This window comes from Oscarella lobularis, chromosome 7, assembly GCF_947507565.1.
Source record: "Oscarella lobularis chromosome 7, ooOscLobu1.1, whole genome shotgun sequence".
NCBI classification, from domain to species: domain Eukaryota; kingdom Metazoa; phylum Porifera; class Homoscleromorpha; order Homosclerophorida; family Oscarellidae; genus Oscarella; species Oscarella lobularis.
The window spans coordinates 1,744,134-1,771,577 of record NC_089181.1 but is presented as its reverse complement, the minus strand read 5'-3'; the positions used below and the strand labels follow the sequence as shown (position 1 = coordinate 1,771,577).

Sequence of the window (27,444 nt, the reverse complement as noted above, 5' to 3'; positions counted from 1 at the left end):
TTGTACTTGATATTCATTTTTTAATTGATCACTTAATTAGTGAACGTGACTTTTCTAGGTAAATCCGGGTAGGCTTTGGAGAAATGAAAACAAAAAGGAAAAGACAGAGTAGCTTTCAGAATCAACGGCCATTTTTGTAATTTGTGAGAATCTGTCACACGTGACTTCAACCATCTTACCGCATTTGATGACCCAAAGCTAAATCGAATTCCTCAGAACGCAGTAGAAACACAGTACGGCTAGAGACGACACGCCCAATCCAATGTTTTGCTTGCTCACTTTCCGAAATTCACAGTAGTAGTCTAGTTGGTGCTTTGGCATAACTGGATGCTAGCATTTTTAGCAAACTTTTTGCCCTTACAACTATCCAATATGCGATATTCTACGTGAAAGAAAATCGCCCGAATTTTTCCACTCAAAGTTCCCGGAAACCGTTCTTCTAATGCTTTGCAGAATTGGCTAAATGGCAGTGCTGCTCACAGAAGACTGTCGGTCGGGACACCAGGCAGCGATCGAGCTACTAACTTCAAGAAGCTCGTCGTCTGCCAAGTGCTAGTCTGTTGCAATGGCGTTATAGAGTCCCGTATCAATAGTCGGACAACATCAAATCCCGGACAGCTTCACGCGTTCCCTGCTTGACAGGGCCAACCGCGCGTCAGTTATTTTGGAAGCTTAGGTGATTAGCATCTCTGGCACACAGCAGTTGCTGAGCGATCAAGTCGCACATAAGAGCAAGAGAGGTTTGTTTGTTTTTTTTCGGGTAATCTAATCTCGGACGGATGTCATCATATCCGGACAACGCGATTTTCTCGTCAATTGTACACTTTGAGAACAACAGCCGCATATCGATCGAAAGCTCTATCGTTCCTCTATCTAATTCCGTTTAGAGTACGCCGATCCGACCTGCGGTTGCTGAGAAAATCGAGTTTGAAAAGAGGCACTTCTGTATCAAAAGTCGGACACCCTTTTTTCTTCTAAACCGGATTCTCTTCGGCAAGCGCATGTAAGTGGAATTATATGAAGATACTAACGGCCGTATTAAAATAAAACAAGCAAAAGTGGCTAAAATTATATACTTTTTCACGGAAATCGTACTTGCAACCGTCGTTACTGAGCTTCTAACTCACTTTCGTAGATCGCATAGCATCGATTAAGGCTCTTCGCAATTTTTAACAAGGATTTCTGGTCGCTTAGACACATTTTAGCGAGTTTAATCATTTTCCAAAATTAAAATTGAAAATTGAAAAAAACCGCTAAAAATGGCTCAAGCAAGCAGAAAATATTGTTAAAGTTTTTAACAAGGATTTCTGGCCGCTTAGACACATTTTAGCGGGTTTTCTCATTTTCAAAAACTGAAATTGAAAATTGAAAGAAACGCTAAAAATGTCCCAAGCAAGCAGAAAATATTGTTAAGAACACCCGTAGAGCTCGGATTGGTGTCTCGCGATGGAAGAAACTAAGTTGGTTAGTCGAACGAGAGTACTTTTGCTCAATTTTTGCACAAAAACTACTCTAATGCGGCTACTTTTGCGTGTTTCATCTTACTTTAGACGTTGGTTTTCTCAACGTGTTTGGCATACATGCGCTTGTCGAAGAGAATCCGGTTTAGAAGAAAAAAGGGTGTCCGACTTTTGATACAGAAGTGCCTTTTTTCAAACTCAATTTTCTCAGCAACTGCAGGTCGGATCAGCGTACTCTAAACGGCATTAGATAGAGGAACGATAGAGCTTTCGATCGATATGCGGCTGTTGTTCTCAAAGTGTACAATTGACGAGAAAATCGCGTTGTCCGGATATGATGACATCCGTCCGAGATTAGATTACCCGAAAAAAAACAAACAAACCTCTCTTGCTCTTATGTGCGACTTGATCGCTCCGCAACTGCTGTGTGCCAGAGATGCTAATCACCTAAGCTTCCAAAATAACTGACGCGCGGTTGGCCCTGTCAAGCAGGGAACGCGTGAAGCTGTCCGGGATTTGATGTTGTCCGACTATTAATACGGGACTCTATACGATGCTTACGAGGAGTTGCTGGAGAAGTGAAAGGAGGAACAGAATCTTTTCCTTTCAGAGGGACCGCAGCCATTTTTTATTTCTTTTGACTCAGCACTTAGGCGCATAATTTGATGCCACAAAAGGTAACTAATCAAATCTGACCAGAGCATGCGCAATTGGCGTAACTCTTCTTTCCTTCAGACATGTTCAGTTCAAGTTCCGTCGATTGCTCTGAAGACCGCAACGTTGATTCGACCCGCGTATCAGGTGCGTTGTACCTAAGACGGCCGCACGTGGTCTGATGGTGGGTGATGTGCGCCAGGTTCATCTGACAATGATCTGGAAGATGCTCGAGGTTTTTCCTTAGCGTTAGAGTTGCTACATGCCGCAAAGACGGGGGGGGTCTTGATAGTAGACCGACCGACCGACACAGGGCCGTTAGGCCACCTCTAGCCGTTAGGCCACCTCTATAGGGCATATTCACGGGGCGGGGCTTCCGGGGCTTTCGCGGAGTGTGTGGCACACGAAAAAAGACCATCGCGCTGCATGTTACGATAAACCTCTATAGCCATTTTAGTTATTCGAGGATTACTTAGCTGTTTCGATGGAGAGGTTGTGCCTACAGCGAGTCAAATCGCTAATATCCACAAAAGGGGAAAGGAGGCCCCGATTTTCGGTTTTTTGCCAGACTACATTTCGTACAGTCACTAAACTGTCATTTTAATAAAATTGGCATATTAGCTTTATTTTCGCTTGAACGAAGGTATTTGTGGGTGGGGGCATACGAGTGCGCCTATGTTTTTGCCACACACTAACGCGCGCAAAGCCGTCCGTGAATATGCCCTATATTATAAATCTCGTTATCATCACCGAGGGTGTTACAGGTTTCACTGTAATAATGTTATCCTAATGTAATTAATGAGAGTGTCAATCACAAGTACATTGTATTCCAATCATTGGGGGGAGGCTAGATCCTCTTCAATTAGAACGCCCACGTTCTATAATATAGTTTGTTATTTCACCATAAATTTCTACTTCGTTAAAAGTGTGATGAGCTGATCTTGCAGGTTTACATCACGGTGAACAGGGGGCAAGCAGCGCGACTGTAATCAATGCAGTATTGAAGCCGCATGACGACGAGGATGATGATTATGTCCATGTCCTCCTTAATGAAGGTTTGACCAATGCCCACAAAGGGTAGCGATTTTAGACACGGGCTGATACACCTAAAACTTTTCAGCTGAAGGCTCTCCTTGGGACATTGTCGAGATCAATGAGCAAACACAACAACTGATCTTGAAGGAGGAGAATTTGAAACGGATTATGAAGACTGTGGGGGATGCGAAGGTAGCCGTTATAAGCATTGCCGGAGCGTTTCGGCGCGGAAAGTCATTTCTACTCAACGTCTTTCTTTGCTATCTTCGTTACAGTGTAACGTTTTGTTATTAGAAACGTGAGTGAAGACATAGATTATGATTCTTAGGGATACGGTAAAATGGAACGTAAGTGGTTGGAGCGATGCTGGAAAGAACAGCACGCGGGTGGCTACTTTGTTTCTGAGAGCAACATTGACTCTGTTACAAAAGGCATGAAAATGTGGAGTCAGCCACTTTGGATTGACAAGAGAAAGAGAGACGTAAAAGAAACGTGGAAAAATCTTGTACACAATTCAGCACTTTTTTGTTTCTAGTTTGCTGTCCTGCTCATGGACACTCAAGGGCTTTTTGACGGCTCATCAAAAGCCATCAGTTCAAAAATATTCTGCCTGACATCGTTTGTGTCTTCATGGCAGGAAAGATTATTGTTGGCACTTTGTCAATTTGATTAGGGACAATTTGTTTTGTGCAGATTGTGAATGTGGGAAATCAGTTTGATGGAACTGACGCCGAAAATCTTCAAGTGCAATACTGGCTAATTGATTAGGTCAATGTTTGTGATTCAATAGTGCAGGCTTTTACCGAGTATGGAGCAAGTCTTTACAACGGAGAAGAAGAGAAGGAGGAAAACGAAAAGTTATTTCCGGTTTGTACGACCCCCATTACGTCGTTTGTAGGCCTTCAATACATAACTGTAGAAGCTCACATTTCTAATTCGAGACTGGCAAAACACAAGCAGTAAAAGCGGGTGCGGTTATCAATACGGTTTCAAAGGCGGAAAAACATACTGGAAAACGGTTTAGACGTAATAGCCTGTTCAGTTAGGTTTACTGAAGCGGGGATGCACTTAGAAAGTGAAAGACAAGTTTCCCGGCATGTATTCAAGTGTCGAGAATTGCTTTGAATCAATTCATTGTTGTTTGATGCCACATCCTGGGAGTCACGTTGTAGAAGCCGAATCATTTTCAGAGATTGACATAGCAAGTAAGAATTATCAATTCGCGTAAATACTTATCTATTTGATTGTTGTAGAGGCAAATGAAAAATTTGTTACAACTCTTGAGACAATTGTAAGTGAGTCATTGTTTCCTTCCTGCATTCCGTGCTGTAAAAATGGAAAAAAATCAATAACGGCACAAGAGCTTTTTGAAAAATTCGAGGTTGGGCAGATACAGTCAGATCATATGAATCCTTCTCTCATATAGACGTCTTTGTAGATTGCTGTTCAATGCTTTAATGAAAGCAGTAACGATCTGGTTTCCTTTGTTACTGTGCGTTTGCTTTTGTACTCTAAATTAGCTCTAACTACCTATTTTACAGGCCACTGCGCAAATACAACACCAAATGGCACTTGATACGGCTTTTGCCAATTATCAGAAAGTGATGAAAATTTTGGTAAATTTTTTGTCACTGTAGTTTGAACAAGAATAGCTATACTGTCATAGATTGATCCTGATATTGAGTACAACCCTGACTTGACAAAGCATCACAATCAAGAGAAAGAACGAGCGATGCATAATTTCAAGAAAAAGCCAAAATTCTGTGAAAAAGATATGTTAGAGGAGTATCAAACAATTCTTGAAAAGTCTATTGATGAAGCGTACCAAGGGTATCAATCTCAAAATGATCATAAAAAGGTAAGCGGAGTCTGGATGTCTTACGACCATTTTCAATTTAATCACTGTTAGATAACTGCTGAACGTGACAATCAGAAAGCACTTGAAACGGCAATAGAAGTACTTGAGCAAGAATTGTGTCCAGTACGTTAGTAGGATAACTTCTGTACGATTTTTTGCAAAGATGTTTAGTTGGACTACAGCAAAGACAAACCTTTTTTGCCTAAAAAAGAAATTGAAAGGATTCGAAAGGAAGCTCAAAATGCCGCCAGAAAGGCATTTGATGAGAAAAAGTCGTTCAAGGGCGGGAAAGCTGTTGTTGAAGAATTTGAAAAAAAATTCGCAAATACTACGAAGAAGAGAGATGCGCAGCTCTCTGAAAATGCTAGCAGAACAGAGGTTAGACCAGCAGACTTCAGTTTTAAGCATGATATCTGAGTCTGTGAGTAGATGGAGGTAAAGCGATGTATTTCCGAAAAGCGTGAGACTCTTTTGGAAAAGTACAAAACGAACATGAACGACTTCAGAAAAAATGGCTATGTGGAAGAAATGGCACTAGAAGGAAAACACTCCAAAGTCAAGAAAGAGGTGCTTGATCAGCTAGAAAGAGACATCCCTAAACGAGGAGGCGAGCTCTTCAGAAGTAGGCACGTGCGCAAATTCGATGGAAGCGTTGAAGATGCCCTCCAACATCAATTAGAAGAAAACAAAATAGAGAAGCCCTTCTTTTTCAAAGAACTGGTAGCATTAGCTGTTGTAGGAGGAGTCTTGGTTGCTGCAGGTCCAGCGGTAGCTGTTGCAGCAGGTGCCGTTGAACTTGGGGCTAGTGTTGTTGCTTTGACAGGCGCAGCCGGCTCTGTTACTACAGGTGCCGTCAATTGGGCAAAACCGCGTTGGCTTCGAAAGGTGCACTCAAAAATTAAAATAGCTAATTTTTTGTTTTATGGAGAATTTTGTAGATTAATCAAAGTTTTTGGAGAAAGGAAAAGACTGAATAACTTTGTTGCGTCCAGAGGCGCATTGGTCATTTGTTCAAGTTGTGTGTATGTTTTGTGTACGTAAATGAATCGTATTAATGCCACGCTGTGCTCATGGCCGGGGAGGGACTATCCTCCCTGTCTCATGCGGGGTCCTCCGCAAACAAGCCCTATAGCGACTTCACCTCGCCTGTAGACTACATGTACTTGTAGCTTGCTGTATGTGATCAGTAAAAGCTGTAGCCAGAAACATTTAGTACAAAACTAGAGTTTAGAGTTCCTCACGGTGCAGACACCAGCTCGATGAAAGATGTTTGCGATGATCCTGGTGAACCATGCAGATGGCCTCTTAGAGTCTCTATACCTTTCACTAGATTTGGGGGGGAAAGGGGTCACATTGAAATGTCCTCTTTGCTACTGATTTTACAATAATGTTACATCAATTTTTTGGTGGAGCATCTGCTGCAAGACTGTGACCATGAAGAGTCGATCCGAGAGAAACTGTTGAATAGCCGGTCGCTTTACTGCGCTTGTTTGTATATGTTTATAGCTGTACGTTACTGTAGTCACGCGGAGACTGGAGATGACACCAGCGTTATTTTCAAGCTATTTCCTGTCGATCCAGAGCTAGCTAAATACTATCTCTCATAGTTATTACTGTAATCTTGTGTTTGTTTGTTTGTTTGTTTGCGACTTGATACAAATGCTTCCCATCGACCAATCAATCAATGGATCAATCAATAGTCAAGTTATTTTGTGTTTGATCTTGAAGGTAGGTAGATGTATCTTTTTCTATTTTCTACATTGTGTTTCCCGGATAACGAATGGACGTTTGTCTGCGTTGCGTGCTTAGGATAGGCGGAATTACAGATTACGGCGCTTACGCGACAGCAGCACGAGTTAGATTCAAAGCATTGGAATATCGTAGCGATCCTTGAACGTCGATTTCGACCAGAAATCAGCAGATACGGTCGAAGAGATCGTTCAAGAAGCAAAAAAGCCAAAGACGACTAACGATTGCAGCGAAACGTGCCCTTCCTGTCTGGGGCTACTTCAAGACGAGACATTGACCGAAATCGCATCAAAGGCAGGAAGAGAACACATCTAAATAGACGCAAAGCCCGCAAAGCCAATTCTTCTGCTTCAGATAAATGAACACGTTCAAGGCAAAGACTACGACTATGACAGCTTTACTTTGGCTGTTTATTTGCCACTGTCCCTGCTCGTACGACAGGTAACTGAGTAAAACGTGAAATGTCTCTATCACTGTGACGTCGTCTCAGCATTCTCTACTCCTGACAAAATCGTCCGATGCCGTCAAGTCAGTAGTTGTTTATCTGAACGCTGCTCTGATGAGGACGTACGTAGGAAAGATGAAATTGTTGTCAGCACTAAGGATGCGGTCAGATGGAGCCTCGGTCCTATGCTCGAAGAATTACTCAACGCTCCCTATAAGCCACACGTACGCACACAATCGACGATACTGTTGGGGAGCGATACGTACATCATGCAATTGTTTCCAGAGTGACCTATTGATTGCAGTGTATATAGTCCACCCTGATTGCAGCAGAGACTTGGAATTTTTGTAAGATAAGGAGAGCACGCGTTGACTTTGTATCGAAGTTTCTTTGGACTAGAGCGCCGTACTCAAAGTCCAAGGTAGGGAGAAAAAAATTTTCTTTGGAGACTTCTTTCCTCTGTTGAAATAGTCAGTTGATGGCTTGACCATTGGAGCCGTGGAACTTGGCCTAAAGAGCATAGCAGATCATGAATTTAAACAGTGAGATGCCGTTGAAGTAAAAGAATTTTTGAGATTCTTTGCTACTGGTAGAATGTTTCCCTGTCCTCCAATCTGTCCCCAAGTGCCTTGCTACGTCGAAGAAATCTCTTGCTCATACTCATCTGTATATATCGCAGGTTCCAAGAATTTTTATTTGTCTTGGTACTGACGGGATTCTTCTTTGTAGGTCGCTACAATAAGTATTCGCGTACGCTGAGCCAAACGCCGTGGGTGCTCGACGGTATGAGAAAGACGGAGTCGTCTATTCAAGTAGCACATTGCGTCCCGTTGCAATGAACCAATCAGAGAGACTATATATTTTTATTAGGAAATGATCTGTGACAAACTTCAGGCGAGGCTCAAAGCGTCCGGTACGTAATTTTTCAAAAGTTCACCATTGAGGACTCTTTTAATTAATTAATTAAATAATTAAGGAGTCAAATTTTCTTCGTCTGGTCGAGAAGACGTGGACGTTAGAATGCTCGGATCTGGCAAGCACCACAATGATTCGCTACGTTGGGTTTAGAGAACTGTCCTTAGGTCGTCCCTTTGTTGCAGAATTTGTCGATCCTCATCGGTCCAAAGTTTCTCAACAGGAACTTTGTGTCTTGCAAAAAGTAAGCTTATACGTTCAATATTCTACCAAGTTGCACGGCATCGTTTCCAGGAGATCAACGAAAGCACAGATGCCGTCGCTGTGAGAGACTTGCAGCTAATCAAAAAGTAGCTCAAAAGCTCACAAACAAATACACAACGTTCAGCTACGCTATAGGGAAGAAACGAGCCAATTGAAGGAAGGAGAAGACGCGAAGAGAAAAACATACAGGTCAGTTGATGAATTAAATAATTACAACGTACAAACAGTAGTTTCTTCAGTGCACTAATTTGGTCGGAGACGCCCGTTACCGAGTCCGACCTAGCAATGTTATCAGGACTAAAAGACGTCACGCTACTACAGAGGACTCCTCTTCGAGTCTTGCACCGTCGAACCTTGTTCACTCGTCCTCGAACGATTTTTAGCATGTCTGCGACGCCGGCCCAAGGCGACGATCACCACTTCAAACTGACCTTAACGACGCAAGCCGGAACGTAATATCTCTTCGACGTTCATTTGTTTTTGATAGATCTGTTTATTGTAGATACATCAAGGAGTTTGTGCATGGGGATATGGGTCGCACTCAACCGAATTTGAAGACGCTTTTAAATGGACGCGATGTGGATATACTACTATTAGACGTTCAGGTGATCAGCTGATTCTTATGACAATTTCGTCGAATAGTTTATTTTTCTGTAGTCAATTGACATTAACTGGCCTCCACCGATAGAAAATGATCAAGTGAAAGATCACAGTTTTTAAAAAAGACCAGTAAGATCTCCAAGTAAATATTGGGGCAGTGTCACAGTTAGCATGTTCCACGTTCGTTCGCTACTTTGATTTGCTAACTCGCAGAACCATTTCAGATTTTTGTAATCAATGCAGACAAAACCTAAGAAAGCGCTGGCCGTGGCAACAAGTGGCAGGCGCCCTGATCTGGCGAGAAAATAGAGGGAGGCGTAGAACTCTCCAATCGTTACCAGCCGACTAATGAAAAACGATAGGATAGCGAGCCAGAGATTTCCCAACCCAATCAGTTCACATCCAGATTTTCGGACGTACTTCAATTTGCGCCTGCTCAGCAGAAGATGAGAAAAAAGCAAGTGAGTCGAATAGTTATACCGCGCGGTTACGAAAACGAAGACGACGTCGCCAGCCAGGCGCATGTGAGCGAGATTTTGACATTGGGGAAATACCTGCGATAGAAAAGACTCGCCACAGTAGTCATTATATATATACAGTATACATATATATACCAGTACTCCTAACAGTCCTAACACGGTAATACTGTGATGTAGGAAATAGCTTGGAGACTTGATACGGGTGCATTCCCACCACAGAATTAGAATCTCTACGCTTATGGTTAGTCATAGAAGAGGACGCGTGGTTTTCCCGTTAACCGATTATAAATGTAACGTTAGGCAGGAACTTTCTTTCGTTTGTGCTAAAACAAAAACTGATGGATCAGTGCAATTAGTCGCCTTATTTCAATTGTATCACATTTTCCCGGCACCGTTGGCAATGAAATAGTAGTATCCGTGGACGATTGACGTAATCAGACCATGTAGACAAATAAACGCTGCAGATTGGGGCTTGGGGAGACAGCCAGTTGCTCGCGGAAAACTAGTACGTGGCATAAAAACGAAATGGGACGTGCGCTAACAACGGAAAGCGTGTGAAATATCTCAATGTTACAACGCCTTATTCAATGCTATGTCTCGAGCCAAACTAATAGCACGCGTTCCTAATGTTCTAGTTAGGAGAAACCAATGGTAGCAGAGCTCCGCAAACCATATCAAATTCATGTGATCAATAATTAAGCAGCAGAGGGCTATGATGACTTTTAGTATTGCAGCATTCTCGCTGCTTATGTCAGTTTTGTAGAGAGCGACGTAAAATTCTGGAATAATGACGATTCTCGTCAAAAGAAAAGTGCAGCAGGCAAGCGACATGTTGCACCAAAATCCAAAAGTTTGGTTGAGTCTACGAGCTCTCAATGTGGCCCTATAGACAAACAGTTTCTAGTGTAAGCAAGTCAGTTCAAAATCCTATCACAGCATACCGTGTATTAGTAAATACGAGAACAATACAGCCCCTCATTCGAGTACAAAGCATATGTCGTCCTTCAGGAAAGACCTGTGTAGATTAATTAATCAATCAATTATTCGACTAATATACAGTATTCAACCAGTGCTAATAGAATGATTCCGGATATTGTAAAGCTATGGTATAGCATCTCTTCGGCTCCTTTCCATGGAAACGTACAGTGTATTAACATATGAAGTATTTCTAAATTTGAGAAGGAGTCAGAAAGCACAGCACCGCGAAAACGCTTACCTATGATATAGTAAACGTAGAAAAGTGACGCGGTCGTCGAATGCTTGAATCTAATTAGTTGATTTGTTAATTTTTAAGAAAATTGGTATTAGTGAAGGAAGGAGCTCTCACAACAAACTCCGTTGGTCCTCGTCGAGGGAGTAGAGAAAGCCGTTGACAGCGGCTTCGGAGAGAGCATACATCATAACGAATTTTCTGCACGATCAAGGTTACGAGACGAGACGATCTCGCGGCACCGACCTCATCTGATTTTGCGTCAAGGTCGTGAGACACCTCAGTCTCGATTTGGCGCCCGTAAACATCGCACCGCGGAGAATCAGCTCGGTGAATCGCTCACGTGCTTGAATCACTCCCTTGTCGAGGCGTTGATTTCAATGCGTCAACTCGAATATGTCTGGAAAGATAGTGAGCCGCCTCAGCGCCGTTTTGGACAGAGTGAAAGCGGCTGCCGGCAGCAGAGAGGTAGCGTAAGCCTTGAGACGCATTCTAGAGTCGAGTACAAGCCACTACAAGGTGTTTTGCCGTAGAGCGTGCCGCGCGTTGTCGCGGTGAGCAAGCTGAAGCCGATCGAGGCGATACTGGAAGCGTACGAGGCCGGACAGCGACACTTCGGAGAGAACTACGTAAGTTTTCGAATCGTTTGGGTTGTATGTAACAACTCGTCCGAGTCACGCATCCGCCACGTGGTCAAAAAATAGCTACATAACCCTAACCCCCTGTAGTACTACCCCCTGTACTCTCCCTGTACTCTCTCTATCTATCTTTCGGAAAGTAGTTGTAGGTGTTGTTGTTGTTTACTATAGGTGCAAGAGCTTGCTGAGAAAGCTAAAGACGAGCGGGTTTGTGCTTGATGGTGCTATTCGACGCCTGTTTTTCGAAAATGTCTGTAGGTTCAATTGAAAGCGCCTGACATCAAATGGCATTTTATTGGTCACTTGCAGAAGAACAAGTGCAATCTTCTCTTGGGTACGTTCTTGAAGAAAAGTTTTTGGCACTTTTTATTGTTTATCACATTTAGAAACCGCAAATTTGTGGATGATTGAGACGGTTGATAGTGTGAAGCTCGCAAATGCTCTCAATCAGACTCTCGTAAGGAAAGCGAAGAAGTCTGTCAACGTTTTTGTGCAAGTCAACACAAGTGGAGAAGACAGTAATGTTCTCTTTTGACAATACCCAAATTGACTTAGTCTTGTTTTCTAGGCAAAAATGGATGTAGTCCGGACAGCTGCGTCGATTTAGTAGAACACATTGTAAAGAACTGTCATCTACTCGACTTCAGAGGACTCATGACAATTGGTCAATGGGGACACGATTATAGTCAGGGATCCAATCCGGATTTCGAAGTAAAGAGCAACAACTGTTGTCTTAAACGTATACAACGTTATTTCCAATTAGACACTTTCTCAATGCCGCGTTAGCGTCAGTGAGAAGTTGAGCCTGCCTCTTGACGCCATCGAACTGAGCATGGGAATGTCAGGCGACTTTGAAGAAGCCGTACGCAAAATCCTTTAGTAAAATCAGACCAAAATTTTATTTGACGTTGTAGATTGCTGCTGGAAGCACAAACGTAAGAGTAGGAACGAGCATCTTTGGCGAGCGCGAAAAGAAGCAATAAATAATATTAACTACAGGTAATGCACGACAAAATTCTTTTTTTATTTTGTGTTTCGGCATGGCTGGAGTGCGAGATCCTAGAGTTTAATCTGCGGTCAGAATCTATTTTTATTTCCGGCTATTTTGTGCTTCACCGCATCCGGAGGTCTCGTGGCGCGCATTCCAGATTTAGCGCGGCACGAGACCCCAGTGACGTGCGACGCTTCTCTCGACGCTCATTGGCCGATCGATGCGCTCTTATTAAGAGGCACACGGACGCCCGGAAAGTTACAGAAGTTCCGATCGATCTCCGAGCCGCAGTCGATCGAGAACGCTGTACCGCCGCCGTACGCGATGTCGCTTCAAGTCGTCGTCAAGTCGGCGTCGAACCTTCCCGCGGCCGATCGCGCCGGAACGAGCGATCCCTACGTCAAACTCACGTACGCGGGTAAGCGAGCGAGCGCGATACGACGCCAGCGCCGTAGCGATTACGCGCACAGCACTCAGAGGAGCGCTGGGACGCGCGAACGCGCCGAACGGATCTTGTTTGGGCGCGTCGCCGCACTCGTCTGGTTCCCATTCCTTCGCGTCGGTGTCAATTGATGCGTTTTCTCATTTCTTACTCGATTTTTCTCTCTCTCGTGCAGGCAAGACGGAAAAGACGAAGAAGAAGGAGAAGGATGTCAATCCTACTTGGGAAGAGGTTCGAAAAATCGCAAGTCGCGCGAGGGCGGCGTAGGCGCCCGGCGACTCGAGCACGCGCGCAGAATAACGCCCCCAACCTATCGGCTTTTCGCGTCAACTGTTCGAGAGCGCTATAACTACACTACAACCGCGCGACACGTAGAGTTTGTTGTAGTAAAATCCGGTCGATGCGCGCGAGCGACGGAGCGTCTTCTTTTACACTATCTTATCCGGCTCCGGCCTCGCTTCCCTTTCTGTGCGGCGACGGACGACGGGGATGTTTGTTTTTGATGTCGTTGAATATGCATTGGCTTCTGGCGCCATTTTGTAGTTATTTTGTTGTGCTCCCCCCCTCCTTGCATCGTGTCGGCTTTTCTTGTAGAACTTCGAGTTTCCAGTCAAGGCGCCGGTTCCCGGCGACGCCAAATTGCTCGTGCGGATTTATGACTGGAACAAGATCATGTCCGACAAGTGAGTTTCCTCAAACCGGATGTGGCGACATGCCCGTATCGAACACCGCCTCTAGACTCATCGGACAAGTCGACATCAGCCTGAAGGACATCAAACGCCAAGGCTATAAAGTCGACACCCAATACTCGCTAATCGACGGCCACGGGCAGCCGTGCAGCGTAAGTTCGAACTTCTTTAGCGCGCGCCATGTACACGGAAGTGTCGGTCCCAGGCTAAAGTGGCTCTTTCGATCGTCTACAACGATCCCGAAGGGGGAGGCGATTCGGGCGGAGGCGATGGAGGAGGGGGAGAAGCCGAAGGAGAAGCCGACGCCGAAGCCGACGACGCTGGAATCGATGACGAAGGCGGAGGCGGAGACGGTATGAAATCTCCCATTATTGTAAGGGTTTATTTAAATATACTATCAAGGAGCTTCGCCGGCTCGACGGAAGGCGAAAGCGTCAAAATCGGCGAAACAGGCTGCGTAAGTTCAATAGGTTCTGTTATCCTTTTTAGTGAGAATAATTTCTTATAGTGAGAAGAGACAGAAAAGAGATGCGATGCTGCAGAAATTTCCGGACAAGCCTCTCGATTTTCAAGTAAGAGCGTCTATGTTGCCGGAGGCTTTTCAGCAAGTCCCACTCCCTTTTTGCATTAGGTTCGCGTTCACATAATCGAAGGCCGAAAGCTCCTAAGCAGCGTGCAACCGATCGATCCTATTACGAACGTCTGCATTGGGAATGAAACTCGGCACACAAAGGTCCTTCAAGACACCGACAAACCGTTCTGGGACGAGGTGTGAGAGAGAAGAGGTTTCGAGGGGGGTGCAATAATTTAATTCTATTGTTCCAGATGTTCTTCTTTGAGTTGAAGATGAAACCGTCGGAGGTCTTTGACTTGGTTGCCAAGCAGGAAGTGTGTCATTCGCGAACGCTGAGAAAGGATGCGCTCATTGGCTCCTTCCAGGTATGCAAATAACACTAGATAAATGACTATAGTAGTGGCTTTTGTCTTTCAGTTCGATCTTGGCATGGTTTACCTTGAAGACGGTTTGTTCTTGAAATGATGATGATGATGGATCTCTTATTTGGGGCGTTAGGTCACGCTCTTATTCACAAGTGGCTTCTGCTCACCGATCCCGATGATGCAGCGAGTGGACCGAAAGGCTACCTCAAAGTCAGCGTGATGGTTCTAGGTCCTGGAGACGAACCAATTGTAAGGATCGAATTTTCTCTGTTACTGATGGATGGGGAACGTTCTTGCGTAGAGATTGCCAAAGGTCGTCATGGACGACAAATGCGATATCGAATCGTTAGCCGAAGCACAAGTCCGCCGCTTCCAGCTTCTCTATATTGTTGTATAGGAATTTGCTACGCCCTGCCGGGGTTCAACTTCAGCCCGCTACGCTCACAATGAAAGTATTCAAGTGCGAAGAGGTTCCAAGAAGTGAGTTATAATAGTCCTCGTCTGTTAGGGTACATATAGTCTTTTGCAGTGGATGTCGGGTTTTTCCAGGGATTGAAATCTCTGTTTTCGAAAAATAAGGTCTGTTTGAGTATCGATAAATCTCTTTCATTGCGCAATGCGCGTGCGATTAGGAACAGGTTGACTTGGTCGATCCCTACGTGGAAGTATTCTTTGCTGGCAAGAAGGTAGAGACCGTTCCTCCGCCTTTGATTAGATGTGCACGCCTTCACTTAGGTCAAAACGAAAGTGATCGACGAGAATGCAAATCCAGAATTCTATCAAAAGTTGAACCTTGGCGTGAAAGTACGACAGCGCGCGCATGGCGCCGAGCGAATGCAACGGGGATCGAGCGCTATTCTTTTTCAGATGCCGTCGATGTGCGATCGAATTCGCGTGCGAATTATAGATCGAGACAAGGGTTTCGGCGCGATCAATCAGGACGACGTCGTGGGAACGACGTACATTCCCGTCTCTCAGATCTCCGCACCCGGAGAAGACGGTATAGTACACAGTTACTCTCAGATTTTCTCTTTCATCTCACATATCTTTCCTACGCAGGTTTTCTTCCGCTGTTCGGCCCGTGCTTCGTCAACCTTTACGGCGCACCGAGAGCGTTTGACATCACTGACGAGTACGACTATCTGAACGAAGGAGAGGTACCTTATAAGGGCTTTTCACTAATTCATTTTCACGCGGTAACTATCTTCGTTTCAGATGGAAGGCGCTGCCTATCGAGGTCGCGCTCTAGTCGAAGTGGCCACAACGCTAGGAACCTATCCAAAGGAGGCCGTGTCGGACATGAGCGGCGATGAAATTAACCGAATTGTGGTACGGTCGACGAGGAAGGTCTCAGTTATGTCTTTGATCCAACTGCGCGCAGCCCTACATGAGACGTCGCAAGTTCACGCTCAACGTCGCTTTCTTTGACGCCACGATGGTAGCGAAAAAAGACGGCTTGATATCGTTTGAAGTCAGCATAGGTAGTTCACGTCTATTTTCTCCCTCCTTTTGACGTCACGATGATTTTTTTTTCTTTGAAGGCAACTACGGAAACAATTTTGAAGGTTCGGGCATGCCGATGCCGTCTATGACGCAGGGGTCCACTCCTTCGTACAACGGCGACTTCTACTACTACATCTCGTGGAGCGACAACAAGCCTTGCTGCACGGTCACGTGCCAGTGGGAAGACGTGAGCTATCGCTTGAGATCTCTCACTATTTTGGAGAACACGTGCGAGCGTTTGGTAAAGAAGAAATTACTAATACTAGTGTAGCGAAATTTTTTTTTCTTGTGAAGATGACGAGCATCAAGAAGGCGGAGGAACTGATTGAATTTGAAGCAACGCCAAAGCAATGTGCTTCGGCTGTGATTCAGCTTTTGAATCAGCTTCTTGATGATTTGTGAGTGTTTTAAGTTCAATTGGCCATAGTCCAGAGTTTATGGACGATTCAGGTCGGATGAAAATACCATTGGGGAACCGAACGTGAAGGATCCGAACACGACCAAGCTGGATCTCAAGATGTACGAAATTCGCTATCATATCGTCGTAAGATCTATAAGGGGGGAGAAAAAATGTGAGAAAATAGGTACAGCGTTTGCGTCACCTAGTCGAGCCTTCGAGGCGACGTCAAGAATCTGCGCGACAACGCGACGAATTTGCAAGAAGCTTTGGACAAGTGTAGGGAATTTCATGCTAGATTGAAATCCGTGACCTACGAGGTAGACAAAATAACAAAAAATCTAGTACATGTACATTGGATATACACGTGTTTCTTTTTTCAAGGCTCAAAACAGCTTCCCTGACATTGTGATTTGGATGCTGTCGTCTAACAAGCGAATTGCGTACAAAAGAATTCCGGCCAACCAAGTCATGTTTGCAAAGAAGCCACTTGCAAAGGGCAAATTTTGCAGCCAAATGACAACCGTATACCTGAAGGTACACAGACAATTTTTTTGGCGAGCTCACAGGAAATAATGCCTTTCGCCTATCCTGCCCTTTAGTATCACGGAAAGAAGGGAGACGATGAGGATCACCAGGAGATTCCTGCTGCCGTGCGTGTGATGATGTGGCTCGGATCTGCCAATCATCAGAGAGAATTCCTCTCTTCGCAAAAGACTGGCACACTGGCTGTATTCGCAGAAACGGTAAATCGTCCTTAGAACTGCGGATAGAAACGTTGGCTAACGTTATTGTACAGTACGAGAACAAGAGCTCCTTACCCATTGTCGGATGGTCGTCAGCAGTTGGTCGTCCTGACTGGAGCGACGCTTTGGGAAAGGTACGTATTTCATATAAGTTGCTGTACCCACGTACATGACTTTCTTCTCGTGGTTAGATGCGTCTCAATAAGGACTTCTTTAATCCTCCTGAGGGGTGGAAATGGGAAAGCGAATGGAAAGTTGTCGCTCCCAATAGGTAGCGACGGTCACTTTCGTCCTGTCGTCCTATCGTGACCTTTGCTTTTTCGTAGTGCTACTGCTGAAGAGGACTCCAATGTGACTGTCTTTCAAGAGGACGTTTTCGAGTACGAAGTGCGCGTGCCGGGAACGAATTGGGCCAACGCGCAAAAAACGTTCGGGGACGTGGTGAGTAGCATCCCTCTCTCACGCGAAAGACGCTTTTGAAGTACGCATCAACTAAATAGCAAGGAAACGTCAATAAGGAAGTCACCGAATTGGCTCAAGTCACTTGCCCCGAAGGCTGGCAGTGGATCGATCTTGATTGGGAAGTTGACGTGAATAGGGCAGTCGACGAAGAAGGTAGAAATTGCCTTCCTTTTTTTGTTTCTCGAGTAATTGCTTTCATAAAGGCTTTGAGTACACCGTCGACGATTCCGTGTCGGAGTACAGTCCCGCCGAACGAATGTACCACATGTGTCGACGTCGTCGTTGGATCAGAACGCGCCAAAGAACGGCGCCAGTGAAGGAAACCAAGCCTAAGCAGCAAGTGCGTCCACTGCTATTAGCTCTTCCATGTCTGTAATTTCCTTTGAAAAAGGATCTTAATCCGGACGAACAGTGGGAGTTCTGCAAGGTTTTCCGCACTGAGGCGAAGTATCACACGAAGGAAAGAACGTTCGACTTGGCCAAGCGAAGACGCTGGTTGCGGAAAATGGTTGCCGCCGGCGCATCCGATCCTCCGTACTTTCAGCTGCCGCATCCAGATGTAATTGAGTTCGAACGCTCCGAACAGTCGTACTTGCCTAACATTGATTTTTGCAGAAAAAGAACGATTTTGTCATTGAAGCACCGAGAACGTTTCTCACCTTTTCAAGTGAGAGAATCGATTGAACGAGTGTAAAATAATTAAATTTACTTTAGGCAGTTTAACCTACGAACTGAGAGTCTATCTCTACCAAGCAAGGAGCATTCGCAGCGGTGACGATTCCGGCATGTCAGGTCAGTCAAGAAACCTATGTGTCCACCTGTATTTCCACCGATTTGCGTCTCTAGATGCTTATTGCCGAGTGTCGTTTCAGCGTCGCAGTCAAAAGTCCATTATGATTCCTGAAAACGTCATGCCGACGTGGGATCAAACAATGATATTCGAAAACGTTCAGCTGTACGAAGATCCTCGCCTCATCCTCGCCAACCCGCCGGACGTCGTCGTGGAAATCTACGACAAAGATACGATTGTGCGATTTAGATCCTATATTTTTAGGAACGTCTACTTTACTTTTCCTTGTGTAGGCCAAAGACGATTTCTTGGGTCGAGTCATTGCACCTGTCTTTGTGCACGCTGCAGCCGGCGTGCAGCCTTTCCTGAAGTGGTTTCCTATTTACTACGCGGGGCAACAGCACGGCCAAATTTTGGCCGCCTTTCATCTCATAGCGACGTCAGACAATCCAGTGGTAATTTCCTGCTCAACGTAGTAGCGTTCCTCCACGGGGAGCTTTCTCTTTGTCTAGATAAAGAAACAACAGCTGCCCAAGCCGCCGCAGGACAATAAAGGCAAGTACATCGTTCCAAGCGGAATTCGCCCAGAAATGCAGAAGATGCGCATCGAGGTTCTCTATTCTTTGTGACGCGTGCTGATGATGACGACTTACGACGTTCGTTTTCTCAGATCTTGGCTTGGGGCGTTCGCGAGATGAAGCGCTATCAACTTCTTAGCGTTGACAATCCGTCCGTTCAAATTGAATGCGGCGGCGTTTTGCAGTCGACGGATCAGATCAAAAGCGTCAAAAGGAATCCGAATTTTTCTAGCCCCCTTCTGCTCTTCGAAGCCATTGTATGAAAGAAAGATGTCAAGCGCAATTTATGATCAACTCGGTGTCTTTTTAGTACTTGCCCAAAAAACGAGTGTACTGTCCACCGGTCAACATTCGAGTGTTGGATCACCGTGCCTTCGGCCGCAAGCCGCTCGTTGGCCTCCACTGCATCGAGACCTTGGACAAGTATAGGGTCTCTGATCAAATCCTGGCCGAGTTTCGTCCGGCCCCGAAACCGCCAAAAGAAGGTGCTTACAAGGCGACGAAGACTGCAAGACTTATGATGCAAAATTTTCTTTGTTGCAGAGACGGACAGGAAGGACGCTCCAGATGGCGCACCGGATCCTGCTGCCACTGCTGCTGGTGCTGCTGCCGGTGCTGCTGCCGGTGCCGCTGTTGCGACCGCTGCTTCTACTCCCAGTGGAACTGTGACTGTGACGGCAACTGCGACGGCCAAACTGCCGACGCCTGCCGCGAAGGGAAAAGGAGTGGAAGTGGCTGTTACCGTTGACAAAGTGGAAGGCGTAATTTTCTGTTTGGTGGTAAATTCTTCTTCTTCTTCTAACGGGAATTTTTTAGGATAAGAAAGACGCTAAGGCTAAGAAGGAGGAAACGCAAGAGAAATATGACTGGTGGTCAAAGTTCTATGCCTCTGTTAGCGGACCTGAAGCAGGGGGATTGAAGGCCGGCGATTATCCAAAATATTATCCAGATCAACTGGAGGCAAGAAAACAAAGAGGAAGAGAAAGAGCGTGTCTTTGTTACGTTTCTGCTAGGTCTATCCTGGTCCTCTCGAGAAAGTTGAAGGATTCGACGGACTGGCTGATTTTCTCGACACTTTCCAGTTGCACCGAGGCAAAGGCACCAGAGATGACGATGGAGGAAGTAAAGAAGTTGGCACATTTAAGGTAATCGCCTTCGAGCAGAACGACGTATTATTCGAATCATGCTCATATATCTCAGGGATCAATCAAGATGTATCCTTTGCCTGAGGATGGCAGTGAGGAGCCGCCTCGCATCTTTGCTTCAGCGCCTTCGAGTACTCCTGTTCCCGTCGTTGTCAGAGTCTACGTCGTCCAGGTAAGGAAATACACAGCGCGGCGCAGCGTTATATGGGGACATCTGTGTTTTTTAGGCATTTGATCTCACTCCAAAAGATGACAGTGGAAAGGTTTCTCACTTCACGTTTCTACGTGTTTTTTCCGTCTTGTAAGGCCTCTGGTGTTCACTAGAATGACGCTTATTTGATCGTTCAATTGGGGAAGACGAAAGTTGACAACCGGGATAATTACATTCCAAATGAGCTCAATCCAGTATTTGGATGGTACGGCAGAAAATCAATTTAATCTCCATTTCATGCTTTTTTTAGTTTCTTTGAGCTGGAAGGCGTTCTACCCATCACTCATCAGCTGAAAATCCAAGTCAAAGACTACGATCTCATCAGTGCCGATGACCTGATTGGCGAGACGGTCATCGATCTGGAGAATCGCTACCTCTCCAAGCACAGGGCGCTAGCGGGACTCCCCGACGAATATTACCTGTAAGTATTGAAGTAGGTTCTGCATAGGATCATTGTTTGCTTACAGCGACGGAATCAACAAGTGGCGCGATGCTCAGGATCCGTCCGAAATTCTAGCCCAGACGCTCAACCGATTCGGTTTTCCCGAAGCGGACTTTTCCCAGACGGGAGAAGTTCGCGTCGGATCGAAGCGTTTCAATATGGAAGGACTCATCGAAGGTGGAGAAACCGATCTGGGTCTGGGTGCATGACTAAGATTTGAGTATTACGAGACTATGTAATGACCGACGCGCTTTTTGTTCTCTCATCGAAATTTAGACGAGGAAGAAGGCGATATTGCTGTCGTGCCCGAAAGCACCGCGGCCAAGCAACCCTTGGTTCCGGCCGAGCAGGAAAAGAAGCCGTCTGGCATCAAGAGCTTTGCCGCGAAGGCGAAAAAGTCTTTGAGCAAATCCGGTCGACAAGACGAAAAAGATCGCTTGGAAAAGGAAAAGAAGGAGAGGGCTCGAATTGCTGGCTATCTCGGTCCGGAAAAGGAGCGACTGGCGTTGAGAGCTCTACACGGGCTCCAGAGCGTTCGTCCTGGACACGAGCTCGTGCCGGAGCACGTGGAAACGCGTCCCTTATACAACCCGATGCGTCCAAACGTCGAACAGGTACTGTGTGTTGTCTCGAGGGGGTTTTTGCAGGAGGAACTGTGACTTTTTTTTGTTTTGCGTGTCTAGGGAAGGTTGCAGATGTGGGTTGACTTGTTTGTAGACCCGGCGAAAAATGGGGCTCCTCCGCCTCCCGTCGACATCAGCTGCAGAAAACCAAACGAGTATGCAGTTTGTACTGACGAGATTTTTTATAACGACAAGGGGTTGTCTTTCGAAGCTACGTTCTGAGGATAGTTGTGTGGAATGTCAAGGACGTGATACTCGACGAAACGAATCTACTCGGAGAAGCAATGAGCGACATTTACGTGTCGAGGTAAAAGTTGTCTTCTGACTTTCTATGCAATCGACTCATCAAATTTTTTCAGTTGGATGAGAGGCATTGATGAGAAACAGAAAACGGATGTTCACTACAGGTCATTTATCTTTCGTTCGCTGTGGCACGCGTTTGACTGTCACTTTTATGCACTTAGGTCCCTCAATGGGGAAGGCAACTTCAACTGGAGAATGGTGTTTCCCTTCAATTACTATCCGGCTGAGCAGTGCATGTCGGTCACGAAAAAGGTTCGTTTTGAAAGTAATGGCTCAACGTCTTCAAACGCCCTCTTTCAGGAGCATTTTTGGAGTCTGGATAAAACGGAACGTCGTCTGCCTCCGGTAGTCACCTTCCAAGTGTGGGACAACGATCTTTTCAATCCCGACGACTTCTTGGGTACGTAACCTTCAATACCTCAAAAAAGGCTTTGACCTTTGTGTGTTTTATGCCCTACAGGAGACATAGACATTAATCTTAATAGCGTTGTCGGGTCCACGAAGTCGGCAAAGAAGTGTACCCTCAATCAGTTGCCAGAATTCCATCCGAAGGGCATACCTTCGGAGGGCACTTTCAACCTTTTTGAACGAAAGAGAGTGCGTGGTTGGTGGCCAGTGAAAGGGAAGTTAACTTCACCGCCAGAAAAGAAAGGCGAAGTGGGATTGACGGTATGCACTCATGCGCTTGATGCGTTACGCGACTGACTTAGCGTTACTGATTTAGGGCAAAATTGAACTCGAACTCGAAATCGTTACGAAGGAAGAAGCTGAACTTAGACCGGCGGCGCCGGCTCGTGACGATCCGAACATGAATCCAAAGCTCGATCCACCGAAGTTAGTACCAGCAGGCGTGTAGACAAACAAGTCACCGTTTATGTTTTTAGCCGTCCTGATACGTCGTTCTTCTGGTTTACGTCGCCGTGGAAGAGTTGCAAGTACATCATTTGGCGTCGTCTGAAATGGCTTATTCTTACTCTGCTCATCATCTCAATATTCGCTGCTCTGATAGTCCTCTTCTTTTACAGCTTCCCGGTTAGTAGCTCATATGCTGCCTCGCGTCATCTGTATCTACTGTATGTTATAGGGCTATGTGTCGAGGCTGATAGTGATAGGAAATTGAACAGACATTTTGTCGCGCTTTTTTGGTGTTTCACGTATGCGATGTTGTTAAACAGTGTTTGTCTTGTCACAGTATCCGTTGCTAACATGCCCTGCGCTCTAGTGCATATTGAATTAGTCTCACAGTTATTGAGGAGTGAGGGAAAGACGCAAGACGAAAGGGCACATGGAAAAAGACGACGTGAAGAATTTTTATTGAGCGTCAATCAGCTTGACGGTTTGAAGAAGGCTACGTTGCCCTGTAGATCAATTGTGACACTGATTGTGAGCTTTGATTTAGATTTCGGCAGCGCTCATGCAAGTAGAGGTGTAGGTGCCTCAAAACCCTGTAGAACCGTTCATACTACCTTTCTCTACTTGTATATAAAATGGTCTTCGAAAAGAATAAATATAAAATGATAGAACAGCATAAATCAAATGCGAACAGAATAAAAATAAATACCGGTAAGCATTTTTAGGCGATTGTCGGTTGAACGCGCGCAGACAGTCTCGTGACCTCCAATACGTTGCACGAACGGCCTCTAACCCGACTTCCACGACTCCAAAATTAGCCAAAGCGTTTTCAAACAAGGTAAAACGAATCGCAGAAAGAACGGACCGCGTGCGAGGCTCCGAAGAAGTGAGATAACGAAGTGTTTATTCGCTGCGCCCGTCAAGTAGAATAGTTGTTCTTACGTAACTTAATTAATTAACTAGAAGGTAGAAGTCGCGAAAAATCAAAAACACGAGACATCGTAAAAATCAATCTGCGCAGGCTAGCAGCAGGCAGTGCGCGGTAGTATCCTTGGTGTTGCATAGTTGGAGTCCCGGCATGCAGAGAAATTTTTTGACCGCGTCTGGAGCCTACGTCCAACTTAACAGTGGGCGCGCCAGGCGCTACGGTATCGCGCCAATCGCGCATAGCAAGTCGCGGGTTACTTGCGGACAAGAAAGGAAGGGGCGAATAGATTTCACGGCAACTCCAATAGATAGGTATTCTTGCTGTCATTTTGCACTGCCTTCCACGAGCTGTGAAGTGGAGTTTTAGCCAAAAAAAGTTTGGTAGTCTCGCTGCGTCGACGTCTCGTGCGCTCATTTGTGGAGGTGTCCCACGCCTAATAGGCGTGTATGCAAGGTCATCGCGACTAGAGCACGTACAGACCTCTTGGGTGCTTCAGCGAAGTAGAATAGTCGTTTGTAACATGACTAGAAGGTAGAAGTTGCGAAATATCAAAAAACGGGATTTTTTAGAAAAGTCAAATCTGCGCAGGATAGCAGCAGGCAGTGCGCGGTAGTATCCTTGGTGTTGAATAGTTGAAGTTCCGGTATGCAGAGAATTTTTTGATCGCGTCTGGAGCCTACGTCCAACTTAACAGTGGGCGCGCCAGGCGCTACGGTTTCGCGCCAATCGCGCATAGAAAGTCGCGGTTACTTGCGGACAAGAAAGGAAGGGGCGAATAGATTTCACGGCAACTCCAATAGATAGGTATTCTTACTGTCATTTTTCAGTGCCTTTCACGAGCTGTGAAGAGGAGTTTTAGCCAAAAAAAAGTTTGGTAGTCTCGCTGCGTCGACGTCTCGTGCGCTCATTTGTGGAGGTGTCCCACGCCTAATAGGCGTGTATGCAAGGTCATCGCGACTAGAGCACGTCGAGACGTCTTTGCTGCTTCTGTGAAGTAGAATAGTTGTTCTTAACTTCATTAGAAAGTAGAAGTCGCGAAATATCAAATAAACGGGACAGTTTAGAAAAGTTAAATCTGCGCAGGTTAGCAGCAGGCAGTGCGCGGCAGTATCCTTGGTGTTGCATAGTTGAAGTCCCGGTATGCAGAGAATTTTTTTGACCGCGTCTGGAGCTTACGTCCAACTTAACAGTGGGCGCGCCAGGCGCTACGGTTTCGCGCCAATCGCGCATGGAAAATCACGGTTACCTGCGGACAAGAAAGGAAAGGGCGAAGAGATTTCACGGCAACTCCAATAGATAGGTATTCTCGCCGTCATTTTGCCGTGCCTTCCACGAGCTGTGGAGTAGAGTTTTAGGAAAAAGAAATTTGGTAGTTTCGCTGTGTCGACGTCTCGTGCGCTCATTTGTGGAGGTGTCCCACGCCCAATAGGCGTGTATGCAAGGTCACCGCGACTAGTGCACGTCGAGACGTCTTAGGATATCGATCGCCTTTGTAAACAGAAGTAGTGAATGTTGGAATAGCGATCGACATAGAAACGGTCGCCGGAATGTTGTAAAAAGTCGAAAAAACGTTGTAGCTTTGCTGAAATAGCTCCTGAGACGAAATTTTCTGAACAGATCAAAGTCTGTTGCATTGACTGACAAGTTCAGTGTATTCGAAGCACAGAAAATGTGGAGTTTTCGGCTGCGGAACTAATTAGGGCGTTGGCACGCGTTGCCTAATTCCTAGGCGGGGCAGTTGCGAATAATCGCATTAGTGACGTCATTATCAAAATTGCTCTATAACACGTGGTTACGTTTAAGTTGTTAGTGATCAGTGACGTCACCCAGACGTCATGAAAGGGGAGGAGATTGCGTAGGCGAGCCTAGCAACGGACAGGGTATGAAGACACTTGCTCCTCAATAGTAGGCGTTCCCAAAATTTTTTAAAAAGGAACTATCGAGGTCCGTTTATTCGACGAAAACGGCGGTGTAATTAAATTAATCGCTTCCGGTTGGTTGCAAAAATTCAATTACAAATTTCGATGTACTGTTGCTATGCAGAAAACGTGTTTTTGAAGATGGCATTCGTATTTTCGAGCGACGGCCTTACACGCCGTAGTGTTGAAGTTATTAAGGACAAAACCCCGTTTTTTTGGCATATAGTAAGGGGGGTACTACTCTCTGGAAATGGAAATACCGATTAATGATATCCGATTTGACCCGAGTATCAGTACCGATCGCGAGCAGTCTTGATCAGTGGTAATACTGACGCTGCTCCGAATCCGTACCGATAGACAGTGGAAAAGAGTGCAGGCGTCTCAGCTGTCCGCGTGCAATCGCTACGATTGTCGCGCAGCACGAGAGTCTGTCGATCGTGAGTCGAAGGGGCGCGTGAATACGCGTGGTTGTGTGAAACAATATCAAGCAATCCGACGACACGGCACCACGCGAGTGGAGCGTGTCATCGCGCATCGCAGACGCAGGCTTCGCGAATCGCCGGCGTCTCGATGCAGGATAGTCAGAGAAAAGGCGGCAGAAAGTGTTTGAATCTCGCGTCGTTCGATCGTGGATCTTCGACGATCGAGAGAAAGTGTGTTATGGGTGCGATTGCCTCGCACGACGGGCGGATCTCCGGATCGTCCGTCGAGCGACGGCGCACACTGTGCTTCGGAAAGGCAGTTACCTGGTTGATCCTGCCAGTAGTCATATGCTTGTCTCAAAGATTAAGCCATGCATGTCTAAGTATAAGCGTTCTTATACGGCGAAACTGCGAATGGCTCATTAAATCAGTTTTAGTTTATTTGATGGTCTCTTACCACTTGGATACCCGTGGTAATTCTAGAGCTAATACATGCGTCGATGCCCGACTTTTGCGGAAGGGTTGTATTTATTAGATTCAAAACCAATCGAGGTTATGCCTCGTTTCGGACGATTCATAGTAACTGTTTGGAGCGCACGGCCTTTGCGCCGGCGCCGGATCATTCAAGATTCTGCCCTATCAACTTTCGATGGTAGGGTATTGGCCTACCATGGTTGCAACGGGTGACGGAGAATTAGGGTTCGATTCCGGAGAGGGAGCCTGAGAAACGGCTACCACATCCAAGGAAGGCAGCAGGCGCGCAAATTACCCAATCCCGACACGGGGAGGTAGTGACAATAAATAACAATACGGGGCTTTTTCAAGTCTCGTAATTGGAATGAGTCCAATTTAAATCCGTTAACGAGGAACAATTGGAGGGCAAGTCTGGTGCCAGCAGCCGCGGTAATTCCAGCTCCAATAGCGTATATTAAAGTTGTTGCAGTTAAAAAGCTCGTAGTTGGATTTCAGGCCGACTCGATCGGTCCGCTTGACGGCGTGTCACTGGTCGAGTCGGTCTTCTTCTCGAGGAGTCGGCGTGCTCTTAATTGCGCGTGCCGACGACTGGAGACCTTTACTTTGAGTAAATTAGAGTGTTCAAAGCAGGCGGTCAAGCTTGAATAGATTAGCATGGAATAACGGAAGAGGACCTTTTTCGGTCTTGTTTTGTTGGTTTTGGGGACCGAGGTAATGATTAATAGGGACAGTCGGGGGCATTCGTATTGAATTGTCAGAGGTGAAATTCTTGGATTTATGAAAGACGAACGCGTGCGAAAGCATTTGCCAAGGATGTTTTCATTAATCAGGAACGAAAGTTGGAGGCTCGAAGACGATTAGATACCGTCGTAGTTCCAACCATAAACGATGCCGCCTAGGGATCGGAGGACGTCAATCGTACGACTCCTTCGGCACCTTGTGAGAAATCAAAGGCTTTGGGTTCCGGGGGGAGTATGGTCGCAAGACTGAAACTTAAAGGAATTGACGGAAGGGCACCACCAGGAGTGGAGCCTGCGGCTTAATTTGACTCAACACGAGGAAACTCACCAGGTCCAGACATAGCGAGGATTGACAGATCGAGAGCTCTTTCTTGATTCTATGGGTGGTGGTGCATGGCCGTTCTTAGTTGGTGGAGTGATTTGTCTGCCTAATCGCGATAACGAACGAGACCTTAACCTGCTAACTAGTCACGTTGCGTCTTCGGACGCGACGGTCGACTTCTTAGAGGGACTATCGGCGTCTAGTCGATGGAAGTTTGAG

At 45.9% G+C, this 27,444-nt stretch overlaps 5 protein-coding genes and 1 non-coding gene across 9 annotated transcripts in view; 5 read left to right on the top strand and 1 right to left on the bottom strand.

The window, feature by feature from the left end:
- The first annotated feature begins 1,994 nt into the window (after positions 1 to 1,994).
- Positions 1,995 to 6,067, top strand: LOC136189499 (atlastin-2-like). 4 transcript variants are annotated; one of them, XM_065977463.1, is made up of 19 exons: positions 1,996 to 2,137; positions 2,196 to 2,261; positions 2,317 to 2,349; positions 3,062 to 3,169; positions 3,235 to 3,425; positions 3,478 to 3,630; positions 3,685 to 3,786; positions 3,843 to 3,893; positions 3,945 to 4,016; positions 4,069 to 4,167; positions 4,222 to 4,354; positions 4,403 to 4,530; positions 4,588 to 4,641; positions 4,691 to 4,765; positions 4,816 to 5,007; positions 5,059 to 5,130; positions 5,179 to 5,385; positions 5,437 to 5,892; positions 5,946 to 6,067. In XM_065977463.1, the coding sequence occupies exons 2-19, from the start codon at positions 2,198 to 2,200 to the stop codon at positions 5,982 to 5,984; spliced, it is 2,229 nt and encodes a 742-aa protein (XP_065833535.1). In that variant the 5' UTR covers positions 1,996 to 2,137; positions 2,196 to 2,197; the 3' UTR covers positions 5,985 to 6,067. The 4 variants fall into 4 exon arrangements, with proteins under 4 accessions (XP_065833536.1, XP_065833535.1, XP_065833534.1 ...); XM_065977464.1 differs by lacking the exon at positions 2,317 to 2,349 and having other exon boundaries at positions 1,995 to 2,137; XM_065977462.1 differs by lacking the exon at positions 1,996 to 2,137 and having other exon boundaries at positions 2,166 to 2,261.
- Positions 6,068 to 6,775: 708 nt separating this feature from the next.
- On the top strand, positions 6,776 to 9,322 carry LOC136189500 (tRNA pseudouridine synthase Pus10-like). The gene is made up of 18 exons (XM_065977466.1): positions 6,776 to 6,862; positions 6,919 to 7,050; positions 7,111 to 7,197; positions 7,247 to 7,284; positions 7,332 to 7,425; positions 7,487 to 7,548; positions 7,601 to 7,622; positions 7,673 to 7,743; positions 7,795 to 7,880; positions 7,931 to 8,013; positions 8,072 to 8,114; positions 8,178 to 8,234; positions 8,284 to 8,360; positions 8,411 to 8,466; positions 8,516 to 8,569; positions 8,620 to 8,832; positions 8,883 to 8,985; positions 9,038 to 9,322. Exons 1-18 carry the CDS (start codon positions 6,788 to 6,790, stop codon positions 9,098 to 9,100), a joined length of 1,416 nt encoding a protein of 471 aa, XP_065833538.1. The 5' UTR covers positions 6,776 to 6,787; the 3' UTR covers positions 9,101 to 9,322.
- On the bottom strand, positions 8,076 to 11,181 carry LOC136189503 (uncharacterized). The gene is made up of 10 exons (XM_065977468.1): positions 10,916 to 11,181; positions 10,787 to 10,870; positions 10,676 to 10,725; positions 10,527 to 10,627; positions 10,401 to 10,474; positions 9,839 to 10,342; positions 9,739 to 9,782; positions 9,595 to 9,689; positions 9,461 to 9,534; positions 8,076 to 9,412 (listed from the first exon to the last, which is right to left on the bottom strand). Exons 1-6 carry the CDS (start codon positions 10,975 to 10,977, stop codon positions 10,030 to 10,032), a joined length of 684 nt encoding a protein of 227 aa, XP_065833540.1. The 5' UTR covers positions 10,978 to 11,181; the 3' UTR covers positions 8,076 to 9,412; positions 9,461 to 9,534; positions 9,595 to 9,689; positions 9,739 to 9,782; positions 9,839 to 10,029.
- LOC136189502 (pyridoxal phosphate homeostasis protein-like) lies at positions 11,026 to 12,410 on the top strand. The gene is made up of 8 exons (XM_065977467.1): positions 11,026 to 11,137; positions 11,203 to 11,298; positions 11,479 to 11,514; positions 11,566 to 11,641; positions 11,694 to 11,825; positions 11,876 to 12,018; positions 12,071 to 12,169; positions 12,222 to 12,410. Exons 1-8 carry the CDS (start codon positions 11,066 to 11,068, stop codon positions 12,288 to 12,290), a joined length of 723 nt encoding a protein of 240 aa, XP_065833539.1. The 5' UTR covers positions 11,026 to 11,065; the 3' UTR covers positions 12,291 to 12,410.
- A 145-nt stretch (positions 12,411 to 12,555) lies between these two features.
- Positions 12,556 to 22,762, top strand: LOC136189498 (myoferlin-like). Its single transcript, XM_065977461.1, is given in 56 exon segments — positions 12,556 to 12,716; positions 12,916 to 12,971; positions 13,335 to 13,423; positions 13,479 to 13,581; positions 13,635 to 13,782; positions 13,832 to 13,886; positions 13,938 to 14,001; positions 14,061 to 14,198; positions 14,255 to 14,368; positions 14,421 to 14,451; positions 14,502 to 14,617; positions 14,670 to 14,713; positions 14,766 to 14,848; positions 14,898 to 14,947; positions 15,001 to 15,054; positions 15,104 to 15,172; positions 15,236 to 15,368; positions 15,428 to 15,525; positions 15,584 to 15,697; positions 15,750 to 15,849; positions 15,910 to 16,112; positions 16,166 to 16,269; positions 16,322 to 16,415; positions 16,478 to 16,588; positions 16,653 to 16,805; positions 16,871 to 17,014; positions 17,068 to 17,148; positions 17,206 to 17,285; positions 17,341 to 17,455; positions 17,515 to 17,629; positions 17,680 to 18,035; positions 18,092 to 18,143; positions 18,191 to 18,268; positions 18,323 to 18,504; positions 18,560 to 18,721; positions 18,779 to 18,877; positions 18,937 to 19,101; positions 19,155 to 19,329; positions 19,388 to 19,605; positions 19,661 to 19,804; positions 19,858 to 19,989; positions 20,045 to 20,161; positions 20,217 to 20,252; positions 20,314 to 20,405; positions 20,451 to 20,621; positions 20,668 to 20,837; positions 20,919 to 21,256; positions 21,326 to 21,420; positions 21,477 to 21,572; positions 21,625 to 21,672; positions 21,730 to 21,820; positions 21,869 to 21,968; positions 22,029 to 22,237; positions 22,293 to 22,402; positions 22,453 to 22,600; positions 22,653 to 22,762. Coding segments are annotated over 56 exon segments (6,573 nt in total). The 5' UTR covers positions 12,556 to 12,622; the 3' UTR covers positions 22,689 to 22,762.
- Positions 22,763 to 26,010: 3,248 nt separating this feature from the next.
- Positions 26,011 to 27,444, top strand: part of LOC136189713 (small subunit ribosomal RNA) — a 1,816-nt gene continuing 382 nt past the window's right edge. The window contains exon 1 of the ribosomal RNA XR_010670436.1: positions 26,011 to 27,444. This exon is cut by the window's right edge and continues 382 nt beyond it. This is a non-coding gene — a ribosomal RNA (small subunit ribosomal RNA).

Coding starts and splice junctions, on each gene's coding strand:
- LOC136189499 (XM_065977463.1), top strand. CDS start 2,198: ATGTTCAGTTCAAGTTCCGTCGATTGCTCTGAAGACCGCAACGTTGAT. Junction 5,131..5,178: donor TTGAGCAAGAATTGTGTCCA/GTACGTTAGTAG, acceptor AAAGATGTTTAG/TTGGACTACAGCAAAGACAA. Junction 5,893..5,945: donor AACCGCGTTGGCTTCGAAAG/GTGCACTCAAAA, acceptor AGAATTTTGTAG/ATTAATCAAAGTTTTTGGAG.
- LOC136189502 (XM_065977467.1), top strand. CDS start 11,066: ATGTCTGGAAAGATAGTGAGCCGCCTCAGCGCCGTTTTGGACAGAGTG. Junction 11,515..11,565: donor AGAAAGCTAAAGACGAGCGG/GTTTGTGCTTGA, acceptor AAATGTCTGTAG/GTTCAATTGAAAGCGCCTGA. Junction 12,170..12,221: donor CAGGCGACTTTGAAGAAGCC/GTACGCAAAATC, acceptor TTGACGTTGTAG/ATTGCTGCTGGAAGCACAAA.
- LOC136189500 (XM_065977466.1), top strand. CDS start 6,788: ATGGACGTTTGTCTGCGTTGCGTGCTTAGGATAGGCGGAATTACAGAT. Junction 7,426..7,486: donor ACGCTCCCTATAAGCCACAC/GTACGCACACAA, acceptor AATTGTTTCCAG/AGTGACCTATTGATTGCAGT. Junction 8,833..8,882: donor TTAACGACGCAAGCCGGAAC/GTAATATCTCTT, acceptor TGTTTATTGTAG/ATACATCAAGGAGTTTGTGC.
- LOC136189503 (XM_065977468.1), bottom strand. CDS start 10,977: ATGTTTACGGGCGCCAAATCGAGACTGAGGTGTCTCACGACCTTGACG. Junction 10,871..10,915: donor TTGACGCAAAATCAGATGAG/GTCGGTGCCGCG, acceptor TTGATCGTGCAG/AAAATTCGTTATGATGTATG. Junction 10,628..10,675: donor CTACGTTTACTATATCATAG/GTAAGCGTTTTC, acceptor TCTCAAATTTAG/AAATACTTCATATGTTAATA.